The sequence below is a fragment of the Fistularia commersonii genome, chromosome 1 (genome assembly GCF_037954325.1).
Source record: "Fistularia commersonii isolate RoL2024-O1a breed Wild chromosome 1, RoL_Fcom_v1.0, whole genome shotgun sequence".
In the NCBI taxonomy this organism is placed as follows: domain Eukaryota; kingdom Metazoa; phylum Chordata; class Actinopteri; order Syngnathiformes; family Fistulariidae; genus Fistularia; species Fistularia commersonii.
In genome coordinates this window covers 7,340,720-7,354,738 of record NC_141284.1, presented here as the reverse complement: position 1 = coordinate 7,354,738, position 14,019 = coordinate 7,340,720, and the positions used below count along the sequence as shown (strand labels likewise).

The 14,019-nt window shown below is 39.8% G+C and overlaps 1 protein-coding gene across 1 annotated transcript in view; it reads left to right on the top strand.

Moving 5' to 3' along the window:
• LOC147237277 (cadherin-2-like) overlaps nt 1-14,019 on the top strand; it is a 121,794-nt gene that overhangs the window by 88,308 nt on the left and 19,467 nt on the right. Inside the window, exons 9-12 of the mRNA XM_086146359.1 lie at nt 280-465; nt 1,880-2,133; nt 10,874-11,016; nt 13,304-13,537. Of these exons, the coding sequence (XP_086002485.1) occupies nt 280-465; nt 1,880-2,133; nt 10,874-11,016; nt 13,304-13,537 (817 nt within the window). The remainder of the gene's footprint in view (nt 1-279; nt 466-1,879; nt 2,134-10,873; nt 11,017-13,303; nt 13,538-14,019) is intronic.

The following is a 14,019-nucleotide window of genomic DNA, read 5'->3' as shown; positions in this document are numbered from 1 at the left end:
GGGAAAAGACAAGGCAGATATTTTTATCTCGTCCAGTTAAGTGAAACAGTTCAGGCAGGAAGCCCCCAATGCTAGTGGGATATAGTTTTGATGATCAGTGGTGTGAGACAGTGGCCATTCTCATTTGCTGACTGTCATCATTTGCTGCCCATTTCAGCCTGACATATTGATGTTTTTACCAACAAGTGTGTATGGGCGTGTGTGTGTGTGTGTGTGTGTGTGTGTGTGCGTGTCTGTGCGTTTTGGGGTTTGCGTGTGTCCGTTGCACTTTTGTATCAGATTTTCGGGGAGGTCCATGAGAACAGGGTGAACGTGATTGTGGCGAACCTGACGGTGACGGATAAAGACCAGCCACACACTTCAGCCTGGGTCTCTGTTTACCGTATCATCGCCGGAGACCCTACTGGGCTCTTCTCCATTCCCACTGACCCCAGCACCAATGAGGGGCTGCTCACAGTGGTCAAGGTGAGCCAAGAAAACACAAGAACCTCATATACAGGTGTAACCAGCCTTTTTAAAACATCAAAAGGGAGTATTGCACTAATCCACTTATCTACTGCTATATTTTGTTAACTTTTATTTTATTTTATTTTATTCATTCATACGTTTATTTATTTATCTATTTATTTATCTATCTATCTATCTATCTATCTATCTATCTATCTATCTATCTATCTATCTATCTATCTATCTATCTATCTATCTATCTATTTATTTATTTATTTATCAAGATAGTTCTATGCAAAGAATAGAATAGGGAGCTACATGAATAATTCCTTTCCCTTTGCATTCTGGAAACTTTTTAAATGCTGTTTCCAGAGGTAATTCGCCCTGCTCTATGAGCCATTATTATTATATTATTATATTATTATGTATTATATGAAGTACATTGCTTGAGAAAAGTACTATAAATTAACAATATTTTGCAACAAAAACAGGATGGATAACTTATTTTTTGGATTTCATAAGGATTAATTTTACACAGCTGATATGTGTGGCTGAGTACTATTTATGTGATTGAATAAAAGTGAATAAGCTTGATACTATGATCCAAGAGTCAGGACAGGGAGGTGGTGATGCAGGGATGATAATAAAGACACTGAATGAAAAACACAGAACCAGTTAGATTCATTGGCAGGAACTGCATGGTAGAGAATAGAAAAGTCTGTCACACAGATTGAAGCCTTTTCATTAAAAATTAGCCTTGAACATTCTTCAAAAAATACGGTTTGAATTTAATTTTGAGTTTATTCAAGTATCTTTTAAATTCACTGTGCACAAGGAAAAGTTCCGGTTCATCCTGACATTTTATGTACTTATTTTGAAGGATACAACTGTATGTTAAAGCACCGTTCTCACGACTCTGATAAAATCTGGACTACTTATTTTTTCTTTTGTGTTACACCTACAGTGTAACAGGTGGTTTGTGACAGTTTGCAATTGGCAGTTAGCCCATCCTTCTCATCCTCACATTCAGTCGTTTTTTACAAATTACTATCTGCCACTTTTTTTAAAATTCCCATCCAACACTTTTAATCCATCCATTTCCATTTATTTGCATGCATTGATTCAATCAAGCCACTCAATGAACCCAAAATGAGGTTGAGTAACCCATTCTTTTAGGCATGTCCGCACCACCCTCTGTCGGCAGAAACAGTTTCAAATACAAAAAAATACGATAATATCCATAGGAACGACAGGCATCTAGGTTTTGTTGACTCATCAGAAATGGTTAAAAACAATCACATCTGCTTGAATCTCAAATACTGAAATTTTAGTGGAAACAGCTGTCTTTTTGACATCTAAGGATCACAAACACGTCATCTCAAAATTACAAAATAAAACAAGGGAATGCGTTTCCTCTCTCTCCCTCCGTCAGCCTATTGACTTTGAACTGACCCGCTCCTTCATGCTGACGGTAGAGGCGGAGAACGAAGCCCCGCTGGCCCGTGGTATCCACCTACCTCGTCAGTCCTCAGCTACTGTGTCAGTGAGGATCCTGGACATCAACGAGAGCCCTGAGTTCAGCCCCAATCCCAAGCTCATCAAGCTGGAGGAGGGGCCCCCAGCCGGGTCCCTGCTTACCACCTTCACTGCCCAGGATCCAGACCATTTCATGAGACAAACCATCCGGTGAGCAGATCGTTCAGGCTCTCCAATCTAGCAGCAATTCAGTTCATGAATTCAAAACGTAAATATGTTCAACTAGTGAAACTGTTAGTGGATGCGAGAAGAATTCATGTCGCTACACGGAATAGCGCAGTGGCTTTTCACCTGCCACCTCTTTAAAAATTAGCCTTCAGTTGGAATTAATGCCTGAATCACTGTCAGTGACTGTCAAGGTGAAGCAGCCAGAAAATTAGTATGCACTTAATACAATCTAAGACCCAATTATGATGTGTTTTATGGATTGTATAATTTAGCTGAGGCACTGTGATTAGATTTTGAGTATATGAGCGGAAGCAAAAGTTTCCTCGGAATGACAATCTTCTCAGTTGCTGATGAATCGAAGAGTCATCAGAGCCTCGTGTGGGGGTCATAGCATTTAGCTTTTTCGAATGTGATTAAATGTCAGTATTCCGTTGCATATCCAATCCAGACTAGATTAGATTTGATGTGAACCTGCAACCTCCAGAGAGCATTTCCAGCTGCAATTTAGGTGTGCATATTGTTTATTTTGTTAGATTAGAATACAGTCATTTGGTAGACTCTTTCATCCAAAGTGACTCACAGTGGAGATGCCAGGAATAGAACCCAGGACCTCATACATGCAAAGTATGCACTTTACCACTGAGCTACACGTTAACTTTCCCAAAATATCAAATACGAATTAAATCAAAGGTTGAAATCACAATCGATGTAAGCATTCTTGTTGCAAACTAGTCTTGTACAGACAAACTGGATTTTTTTTTATATTTAATTATATTCCCTATATCCCCTATATATATGTATATATCCCTATATATATATATATATATATATATATATATATATATATATATATATATATATATATATATATATATAAAATGAATTTTGGGGGGCATGCTGTCCTTACTACACTTCTGGACGGACAAGGCTTTTTTAGTGCCTTCCTGTTCTACCGACAATTCCATGTGGGTTCTCTATGGGTTCTCACAAGAATTCAAAAAGTAGCAGTAGCTTAATTGAAGGCTGAACGGTTGTGAGTGTCTATTAGTGTTTTACAGTCAACCAGGTCGTTTGGAACCCTGCCTCTCGGCTGGTGTCAGCTGGGATTGGCTGCTGTCCCCGCAAATAAATGAATAATGCACAAACATCTTAGCAGTTTTAAAATGACAAAACATTATTACGAATGCAGCACCCAACCCAAGTAGCTAGGTATTAACCTCTTAGTTAATGCAGTGATAGTACAATGGGTGGGGCCCTGGGAACGTTACTTAGGTGAAATTTTCAGTGGTAAACAGGAGAAACAATCATACTTATTTTTTTGAACTTAAACTTATTTATGCTTTTTAATTATGGCAGTGCCTCCATCTCTAAGGAGAAAATATGAATTAAGACAAAACACAGATCTCTTTAAGTACAAAGTTAAAGTTTAGTTTCACAAAATTAAAAGAAAGAAAAATTAAATGAAATTGGTAGTGCGTTCATTTGAGATTTTGTCGCTTTGCAACTACATAAACATATTCAAAAACCATGTAAATCCCTTCAAGTTCAGTTCAGTTCAAAAACCATAACCTTAAAGGCCTTTTTGTTTTTCTCAGAAAGTTCAATCGTGGCAGGCCTGATTCGATGCTCGGGTTCGTTGGACCAGAAAAACAGAAAATGGCCGCTTCACTTGTTCACAAGCCCCAAAATAAAATGCACGTGCTTTGATGTACTCACAAATCCTTTTGGTTCAGAAGCAATGGATAGTAAAACGTTGTCCATCACCATGCGATTCCCTCTCGGCAAACAGGTTGGCAATGACTTGGCATCATGGCATTATGAAGTGTACTCGGTGAAACTCATCTGTTAAGCCTCAGCGGAAGAGTCCAGAAAATTCCTCTCGGTCCACTCAGCATTAAAAGTCTCCAATGAGTCTCATATATTCATCCAAGCTCATATACTTTACATACAGAATATGAAATTAACTTGCGGTAAAATGCTAACAATGCTAACGCTCGATTAGCATCGCATATGTGCACTTAAACATATCGTCTAAGCATTAAAATCATATACATCGAGTATTCACTCATCACAGGTTTAAATAGTCGAAAACAGCAACGTAGACTCTGCATCCACAATGTTTTATGACCATTCTCCTTTCAGCCTAGCTTCACAAACTTCCCTCGAGCAAACGCAGCAGTCGAATGCTTCGCGCCTAGATGTTCAACCGCACTTCCTCATTCAGATCCCGCCCCCATGCATGGGATCGGACACCAAGTCCACATCAACCAACACAACCAAAGAAAACACCATATTGACACCCAACAAGTTTGGATGCAAACAAAAGCACATGCCAAGCTGCACGCTTCACGCAAGCCTGCGGCGACTAAAAGCACGACTCCCAAATAAATGACAAAAACCCTAGACAAGATCAAACCTTGTTCTCAACCATTCATGAACACATCCCAAACATAAAACATCAAATGCTCCACTGCCATTCCAGTCCCATTCAATTCCACTCAAATGTTAAAACACATTGACACTTTAGCCCGCATGGTCTGTAATAAAATTTTAGACCGGGCTACACGAAAGATTACAAAAGATTAATAATATGAAGAAAAACAACACTTATATACTCTATACAAACAACAAACATATTATGCCCCTGATTGGATTAACAAATGTAGGAGAACACAGTGAACCCTTGTTCAGGAAGCTGAGACTCCTATATGAGTAAAAAAGCAGAAAAAAATCAGCTGCTTAACTGAGATTGAAACGGACCATTACTTTTGAAATGGCTTTTAAGTGAGAGCCAGCAGTGACTGATCACATGGCCCATGAGCCCAATTGGACCTATCAGGGCACAGCCTCCCAGATTTCCTTGGGGCTGATGTTGATATGATAGACCCAAGTCACACAACTGAAAGAAAAATTTGTGTCAAAATACTGTTTTAAGCTCACTGATCTTACTATAGAGATTAAGAAAACACTTGTTTGATGCAGATGGAAATTTACTATATCTTACCCTCAAGGAAAATGGAAATTGTAACGTAATTATACTGTAATATAACATCAGTTTCAGTGGACGTCAATGGAAAATTCTAGATATTTGGCTTATTGTGCATTTATGGTCCAATTTAAGACACCCAACCCTTATGCAGGCTTTTACTCAAGTGCATTTTACAAATATTAGTAAAACATTTTTTTAGTTATTTTAAAGAATATGAAATCTGTCGCATTTGAATGTGTCCTCATATTATATATGATATGATATGAACGCAATGCATAGTTTGAGAAACTTTGGCCACATAACTTAAACAAAAAAAAACAAAAAACTATGGCTACGCATTAATGAACAGTAGGACACAGAATTTGAACATTTATATAGTTTGAGAAGATTTTCTCTTGGAATGTGCATAACTGGTGGATGATGGATAAGAAAAACAGTGTTTTCACTACAACATTACTCACAACATATTGCATGGCACCTTGGCTGGTCACATGTCAGTCAAATCTTCTTCTTGTCTCTTGGCTATTCTCTTCAGGGGTCGCCACAACAAATAAACTTTCCTCCATCTAATCCTATTCTCTGTATCCTTGTCTCTCACACCAACTAACTTCATGCCCACTTTCACAAAAAAAATTTGTTCGTTGGGTTTTCTCTAGATCTCCTGTCTGGCAACTCCAACCCCAGTATTCTTTCAATAATATATTCCTGATCCTTCTTCTGCGTAAAACATCTAACATGTGCTGTCCCTCTGACAAAGTCATTCCTGATCCTATCCATCCTCATCATTCCTAAAAACAACCTCAACATCTTCATCTTCTGTGCTACCTCCAGCTCTGGTTCCTGTATTTTCTTCACTGCCACTCTCTCCAAACCATACAGCATAACTAGTCTCACAGCTGTCACACCTTTCCTTTCATTCTTCTATTGCACAGTACCCCTGACACGTTTCTCTAGCCGTTCCAACCTGTTGGAACCCATTTCTTCACCTCTTTTCCACACTCTCCATTGCTCTGGACTGTTGACCATATGTATTTAAAATCCGCCATCTTTTTTATCTCCACTCCGTGTAGCCTAACCATTCCATTTGGGTCCCTCTCATTCACATATATATAGTTTGTCTTGCTGTGACAAACCTTCATTCCTCTCCTCTCTAAGGCATACCTCTGCCTCTAGATTTCCCTCAGCCTGCTCCCTGTTCTCGCTGCAGATCACAATACAAACCTCATCTTCCATGGGATTCCTGACTCATCTGTCAGCCTGCCCATCAGGGATCATCTCTGAGCCCCTTCTTGTTTGCAATGGTGATGAAGTCCCTATTCCACCTTGAATTTCTCTGTCACACCTAAAGCACACTTCACCACTGTCGCACATCTAGCATACATGTTCTGCACCAGTTTAGCATACTTCTCTGCCACTCCAGACTTCTTCATACAATTCCACAATCCCTCTCTCGGCACCCTTTTGTATGCTTTTTCTAGGTCCAGAAAGACACAATCCAACACCCTCTGGCCTTCTCTGTAGTATTCTACCAGCATTCTCAAATCAAATACTGCATATGTAGTACTCTCTCTTGGCTTGAAGCCATACTGCTGTTCACAAGCAGTACTCTTTCTACTACTTTTTCCTGTAGCTTCATTGTGTGGTTCATCAACTTTATCCCTCTAGGAGTTACTACAATTCTGCATGTTCCTGTTATTTTTAAAAATGAGCTCCATCACACTTCTTGTCCATTCCTCAATAATTGAATCAGAAACTCTATTACTGCCTCTCCTAGACACCTCCACAGGTATATCATCAGGACCAATTGCCTTTTCACACCTTATCCTCTTCATGCCTTCCTGACTTCACCTTTACTTATCTGTGCTACTTTGTGGTCTACAATAGTCACCTCTTCATCCCTTGCCTCTCTTTCATTTTTGACATTCATCAGCTCTTCAAAGTACTCTTTCCATCTTCCCATCACTCCTCTAGCATCAGTCAATACATTTCCCTCTCTATCCTTAATCATCCGGACCTGTTGTACATCCTTTCCATCGTTATTTTTCAATTTTGCCACCTTATACAGATCATTCTCTCCCTCCTTACTGTTCAACCAAGCATACAAGTCTCGTACACCCTTTGTTTTGCCCTTGCTACCGCTATCTTTACCTGTCATTGTATCACCCTGTACACCTGTCTGTTCTCTTCAGTCCTCTCAGTGTCCCATTTCTTCTTTGGTAACCGCTTTTTGTATATATACTCCTGCACTTCATTATTCCACCACCAAGTCTCCTTACCTACTTTCCTTCCAGATGACACACCAAGTACTCTCCTACCTGTCTCCCTCAAAACTCTATCTGTAATTGTCCAATCATCTGGAAGCTCTCCCTGACCACCCAGACCCTTTCTCAACTCCTCCCTGACAATCCTCCCTTTTCAGCTTCCACCACTTTGTCCTCTGCTCTGCCTTTTTCCTCTTGATCTTCCCTGTCACCAGTCATCCTAAAAACCACCATGCAATGCTTTCTGGCTACACTCTCACCTACAATTATTTTGCAGTCACTGATGTCTTTCAGGTTACCTTGTCTATACAAGATGTAGTCTACCTCGGTGCTCCTACCACCGCTCTTATAAGTTACCCAATGTTCCTGTCTTTTCTGGAAAAAAGTCATCACTACAGCCATTTCCATCCTTTTCACAATATGTACCACCATCTGTCCCTCTGCGTTCCTATCCTATACTCCAAATCTCCCCATCACTTCTTCATCCCCTCTATTGCCTTCACCAACATGCCCATTGCAGTCTGTACCAATTACCACTCTCTCATCTCAGGGGATATTCTGCATCACTTCATCTAACTCCTTCTTCTCAAATTCACATCCCACCTACGGGCCATAGCCACTAAGAACATTGCTCATCACACCTTCAATTTCCAGTTTCTCACTCATAAGTCTATCTGACATTCTTTTCACCTCCAGAATGTTCCTAACAAACTCCTCCTTCAAGATAACTCCTACTCCATTTCTCTTCTTGTCAGTACCATGATAGTACAGCTTAAAGCCTTCTAGCCTTACTACCTTTCCACCTGGTCTCCTGACATACAGTATATCCACGTTCCTTCTCTGATTCATGTTGACCAACTCTCTATCTTTTCCTGTCATAGTCCCAATATTCAAAGTCCCTACTTTCAGTCCCAGACTTGCCTTTCCTCTTCTATATCTGGTTCCGAACACGCTCTCCTCCTCTCCCTCATTTATCAGCTCTTCAAAATACTCTTTCCATCTTACCATCACTCTTCCAGCATCTGTCAATACGTTTCCCTCTCTGTCCCCAATCATCCGAAACTGCTGTACATCATTTCTATCTATATCTCTCTGTTTTCCCAATCTGTATAAATCATTTTCTCCATCCTTACTGTCCTTACTGTCCAGCCGAGCATACAAGTCCTCGCACACCCTTTATTTTTCCTTTGCTACCTCTATCTTTACCTCACGCTGTATCTTCCTGTAGTCATATCTGGTCTCTTCAGTACCCTGACTTTCCCACGTCTTCTTTGCTAACTTCTTTCTCTGTGTATATTTCTGCACCTACTAACTCCAACACTAAATCTCTTTATCTACATTCCTTCCAGACAATACAACAAGTACTCTCCCACATGTCTCCCTGATCACATTAGTTGTAGTTGTTAAGTCATCAGGAAGCTCTCCCTGAACACCAGAGCCTTTCTTTAATCCTCCGTGAAAACCATACAACATACAACAATTTTTTTCAGCTTTGAACACTTTATCCTCTTCTCTGCCGAACACACCTTCCTCCTCTCCTTCTTTGATCCACAGTAGCTCAATTCCGCTGGTACACCTGTAGGTTATCTGCACCAATGGTGGTCGAGCCCTGACCGATCCGGTACGAGATTCTTAGGTTTGAAGACGCGTATTTTGCTTTGACACAAGTTTTACACCAGATGCCCTTCTTGACACAACCCTCTGCATTTATTAGGGTTTTGGGCCGACTCAGAGAGACACTGGCTTGTGCCCCCCCTCTGACCTGTCTGTCAGATGGAATATTGTAAGTGGCAAAAGGTAAGGATTAGGATTGAAAGGTCTTCAAGTGAAGAAATTCAAGTCCAGTTGCCTAGACAAGAAGATTTCAACAAGGATTCTCCATGACCTGGATGACTGAGGACCCCAACAGATCTGTAAGGAGTGGAAAAGTCTACATTGTATTTAGGTTTTGCAATTTACTGAAATATTAAGAAAAAACAAGGTGCTGAATCGTGAAATCATGAGATGTTACGATTTAGCATATGAATGTGTTTCAATTAAAATATATTTATGTCACTTATGTCATTTGACATAAAGGTTTGAGCCAAAAAAGGAAAAGTTGAAATCCTGACGTAACGCATTGTACCAAAGGGGAAAAAAAAAAAAAAAAAATTAAGTCTGGCTTTTAAATCATGCTGATTGTATTGACAGTTTTATATTACATACAGCCCTTAGTCATGAAATTTGACCGTGATATATCCAGATCATACTCATTGGGTTATGTTTAAATCAATAAAACTGAAGACTTGCCTTGGTTATCAATCGCCTTCTCCATTTCCCATTAGAGCATTAAAGTTCTAAAAACACACACATTAGCTCTGAGGTAAGACTGGTTACGCTAAAAACGCACACTGCATCTCGTGGGCTTAATCAGCCTGAGTAACCATGTTCAAACTATGTAATAACACACTAGGCTTACAAATCAAGGTCATATTGATCAAACCCAAGCTCTACGATATTTCGCATCGAACAAGCAGCTCTGCCTCAACCCTTTCTGACCTCTTCGTATCCAGAGAGTTGGATACCCCCCCCCCACTCCCAATCCGTGCTAGATGACCGATTCAATTTGGGCAACAGGCTGAACATTTGCCTCGGCAATTCACGAGGGGGCGACGCACGTTTCTGCGCTGCCAAACTGCTGCAAGAGTAAAGCTGATAAGAATGCTGACTTTTTTCTCTTAAGCATCTCGCCTGGAGAAAATGTCTGTCCTGCCGGATGGAGCTACCAATAGAGCCGCTGCGTTTTGAGCCTAACCATCAACACCACTACCATCATCACCCTTTCCCATCTTCCTTTCATTTAAATCTCACCGTTTGTTTCTAAATGTAGTACTCATGTCTTTGTAGCCTAGCAACAGCCAATGGCAGACACACTTTGATCACAAAATAACATTCACACACACACAAACGCAGACACACACAAACGCAGACACACACACACACACACACACACACACACACGCACACATCCATTAAGAGGGTATATTAAAGAGACGGCCAGGAAAGCCTTTTGGTTGGATTTTTCTCTCCTTTTTCATCCTTTTATATCCTGCATCTTATTCCTTTTTTAGCTCTTTAATGGACCAATCATAAAGCTCCAAAACATGTGTTCATGGTGTCCTTTTTTTTTTTTTTGGCTTGCCGGTCGTCTGCTGGAAGCTGTTAACTCGAGTCAGTCGTTCCTCAGCCACACGACAGCGAGGCGTGATGAATGCATTTCAGTGTCAAGTCACAGCGAGCAAAATAACAGCTTTACAGAGACACGTTCAGTTTTTGTGCTACATTCTGGAAGTATAATATAGTGAATGTGAATATAGTATTTGCCGCCACTGCCATCTATTGCCTCTCCAATAGCTTTTTGTGCTTTGAACACACAGCAGATAAAGAAGTATCTCTGTCTCACTCTTGCCCTCTCTTTTTTGTCTAAATCCAGGTATTCCAAACTATATGACCCTGCCAACTGGTTGGAAATCGACCCTGTCAACGGTCGCATTTCCACCATCGCTATCCTTGACCGGGAGTCTGCCTATGTCAAGAACAACCTCTACAACGCCACCTTCATGGCATCTGATAATGGTGAGATCAGAGGGCTGTTGTCTTGCTGTGGCCCAACACCAATACACACCTTTACGCACACACACACACACAAACGATGCACCAACATATGTGAGATTTCATCTTTTTAATGCTCAAAAAACATCTCATTTTGAATTTCATCCTTCATATCCAAACTCTCCTAATTGTCAAAGCCAAGTCTAAGATCTTGATTTTCCAGAAAATATTATTTGATTTGATTATTTTTTATTATCTTTACCCGCACCCCTTTTTGGCTATTGCTTCATTTGATTCTTTTCCAGATTGAAATGATTGACCTGAAATTACTCACAAAATTTCTTAAGAACCCAGTGACAAACTAACCCAGAATTTAGAAAAAGGGATAAATGGATATAAATTGATGAATGAATTATTACCATCCATCCATCCATCCATCCATCATTTGTTGCTTATATTGCACTCGGGGTCCGGTTGGATCCTGGATTGTATCTTATCGGCCAGAAACGGGGTAAAGCCTGGACTGGTCGACAGTCAATCACTGCGTCACGTATATAGACAGACAAATATTCACTCACTCAGTCATTTTGGGCCTTTTTTTTGCAATTAATCTGCTGCTTATTTTTGGACTGTGGGAGGAAACCAGAGAACCAAGAGTAAGCCCACGCAGACACGTAGGGTCCTCCTCGAACTAAACGTTGGGTTGGAGAGATCATTCATTCATTGTTTTTTTTTTGTTTTTTTCATAGAAAATAATATTAAGCTTACTATTTCAAAATTATTTGTTAAAAGTATTATCTTCTTCTGTTTTTTTAATGCTCAAAAATCATCTAATTTTGAATTCCATTTTCCACATACGGATCATTGCCAAAACTAAATGTTGGATCTTGTTTTTTCGGAAAATTATAATTAATCTATTTTTTTTATTTTTTTATTTCGTTTATTTTTTTCCTTTTTTGCCTATTGCTTCATTTGATATTTTCAAGATTGTCCTGTGATTTATCTGGAAAAACTAGCCGTCTTTGACATGTGCAAGAATTTCCTGCCAGAATTGCTTGGAAATGGCCAGGAAAAGTGGTTAATTCTTTTCACCTAGAAATCTACAAGAAATCTACAAGAAATCACAAAAAGTCATAATTTATTGACCACTCATTCATTTCTAAAATAATTTCAAGTTTTCCATTTTAAAATCAATTAAACATATTACAATTTTTTTGGCCCAATTTCCATGTACCTTTTTTTTCCTTAAAACACTTGAATTCGTCAATTTCAATCAGTTTCCAAGTACCGGTCCTCACTTGGGCTAATTTCTCAGGATTTCTTTAGTGGAGCTAAAGTCTCAAGAGGCATTAAGAAAGTTATACAAAAAAAATCTAATGGCGCTCCATATTGTAAGAAGCCATAGACATTTAATTTTTTTTTTTTTTTTATCAGTGATTTTGTTTTTTCACTAAAGACATAAGTTAATATTATCAACCCTTGATTGGATTGCACTTCTCTATTGTCCTCTAATGAATAACCTGGGGAGAAATTTTCCTGGAGCAGGGTGCAAGTGCTCGTGCACAGGGCTTTCATTCACTTCATTCACTATGATTGATGTGTTTTTCTGATGTGCATCATTGCCGGGCGACTCCCAACCCCCCTTGTTCCAATCCCAGCTGGGTTCTATGGTCGCAGAGAAGAGGATCTAGTGTGTTCGAAGTGGAAAATTGGTTAGGAGGAATGTCATTGCCAGCGGCTGCGACAAGAAACACCTTTCACCCCCCCTTCTGACAGATACAGAGACCCTGCTGTGCTACCAGCTTCCTGTACACTGGCATATCAAAGCATTACATGCCATCATCAAAATTACAGATATTCATGATTGGTCACCTTTTGTCAGACTAGCTATTGTATGAATCAGGAATGAAACTCTGATTTGAGAACTTTGAGAATTTGATAAATGAGTTAAAGAGAGCTTAAAGAGTATGTTTTTGAATGTGTCTTAATTTTTCTATGGTTTTGGCACATCAAAATATATAATTTAAAATCATAACATTATTTTTGGGATATAAGAAATTGATTTTTACCTGTATCTCACTCAATTCCCTTATTTTCTAATAAACTCGCTCGAAAAACAAAAAGTATTTGATTGGATAAACCCTTTGACCTTTTTTTTTTTTTTACTTTTCTCTTCTCCAGTCCCCAGAGTGGGTTCTAGATTCCCTAATCTTCAACATCTTTCTCATCTTTTTGTTTGGATTGTAAATGGTGTTAAAAAAAAAAAAAAAAAAAGAAACATTGTAATGACAATGTATTTCAATGATATCAGGCATCCCACCCGCCAGTGGGACTGGTACCCTCCAGATCTTCCTGCTGGACATCAATGACAATGCACCGCACGTGTTCCCCCCGGAGGTGGAGATGTGCGAAAGGCCGGACCCGAATGCCATCAACCTCACGGCGAGCGACCCGGACCTCAGCCCAAATGCCGGGCCCTTTGTCTTCGAGCTAGCCAGTCGTCCCATCGACGTGCGCCGGAACTGGACACTCAGCCGCCTCAACGGTCAGTGAAAAATATCAGCATATTCCTGAGTTTTTGCTGCACCTGGTAAATATCGGTTAAGATTAATGGGCGTAATGATTTTTGGACGTAGTGCTAGAGGATATGAAGGTATTTGATATGAGAGAGGAGGATACAGAGAATAGGTTTAGATTGACAAGGTTGATTCACAGTGGCAACCCCTGAACGGAAAAGCCGAAAGGAGAAGAAGAAGACTTATCATCTGTTGAATATGTAATTAATATATATACAAATATATACAAAGTACATTTTCTTGTTGTAATATTTTGGCTATTATTTCACTTTATGGTTGGCTGACTTAATGGTTGTATGTCTGTATATGTGGCCCCATGATTGATTGGCAATCAGCCCAGGGTGAACCTGCCTCCTGCAAAGTGATAATTTGGAAAGGCTCCAGCCCTACAAGGGCTACCCTGTGTAGGGGAGCCTACAAAACTTTCAATACTGATTGAACATCAGTTCCC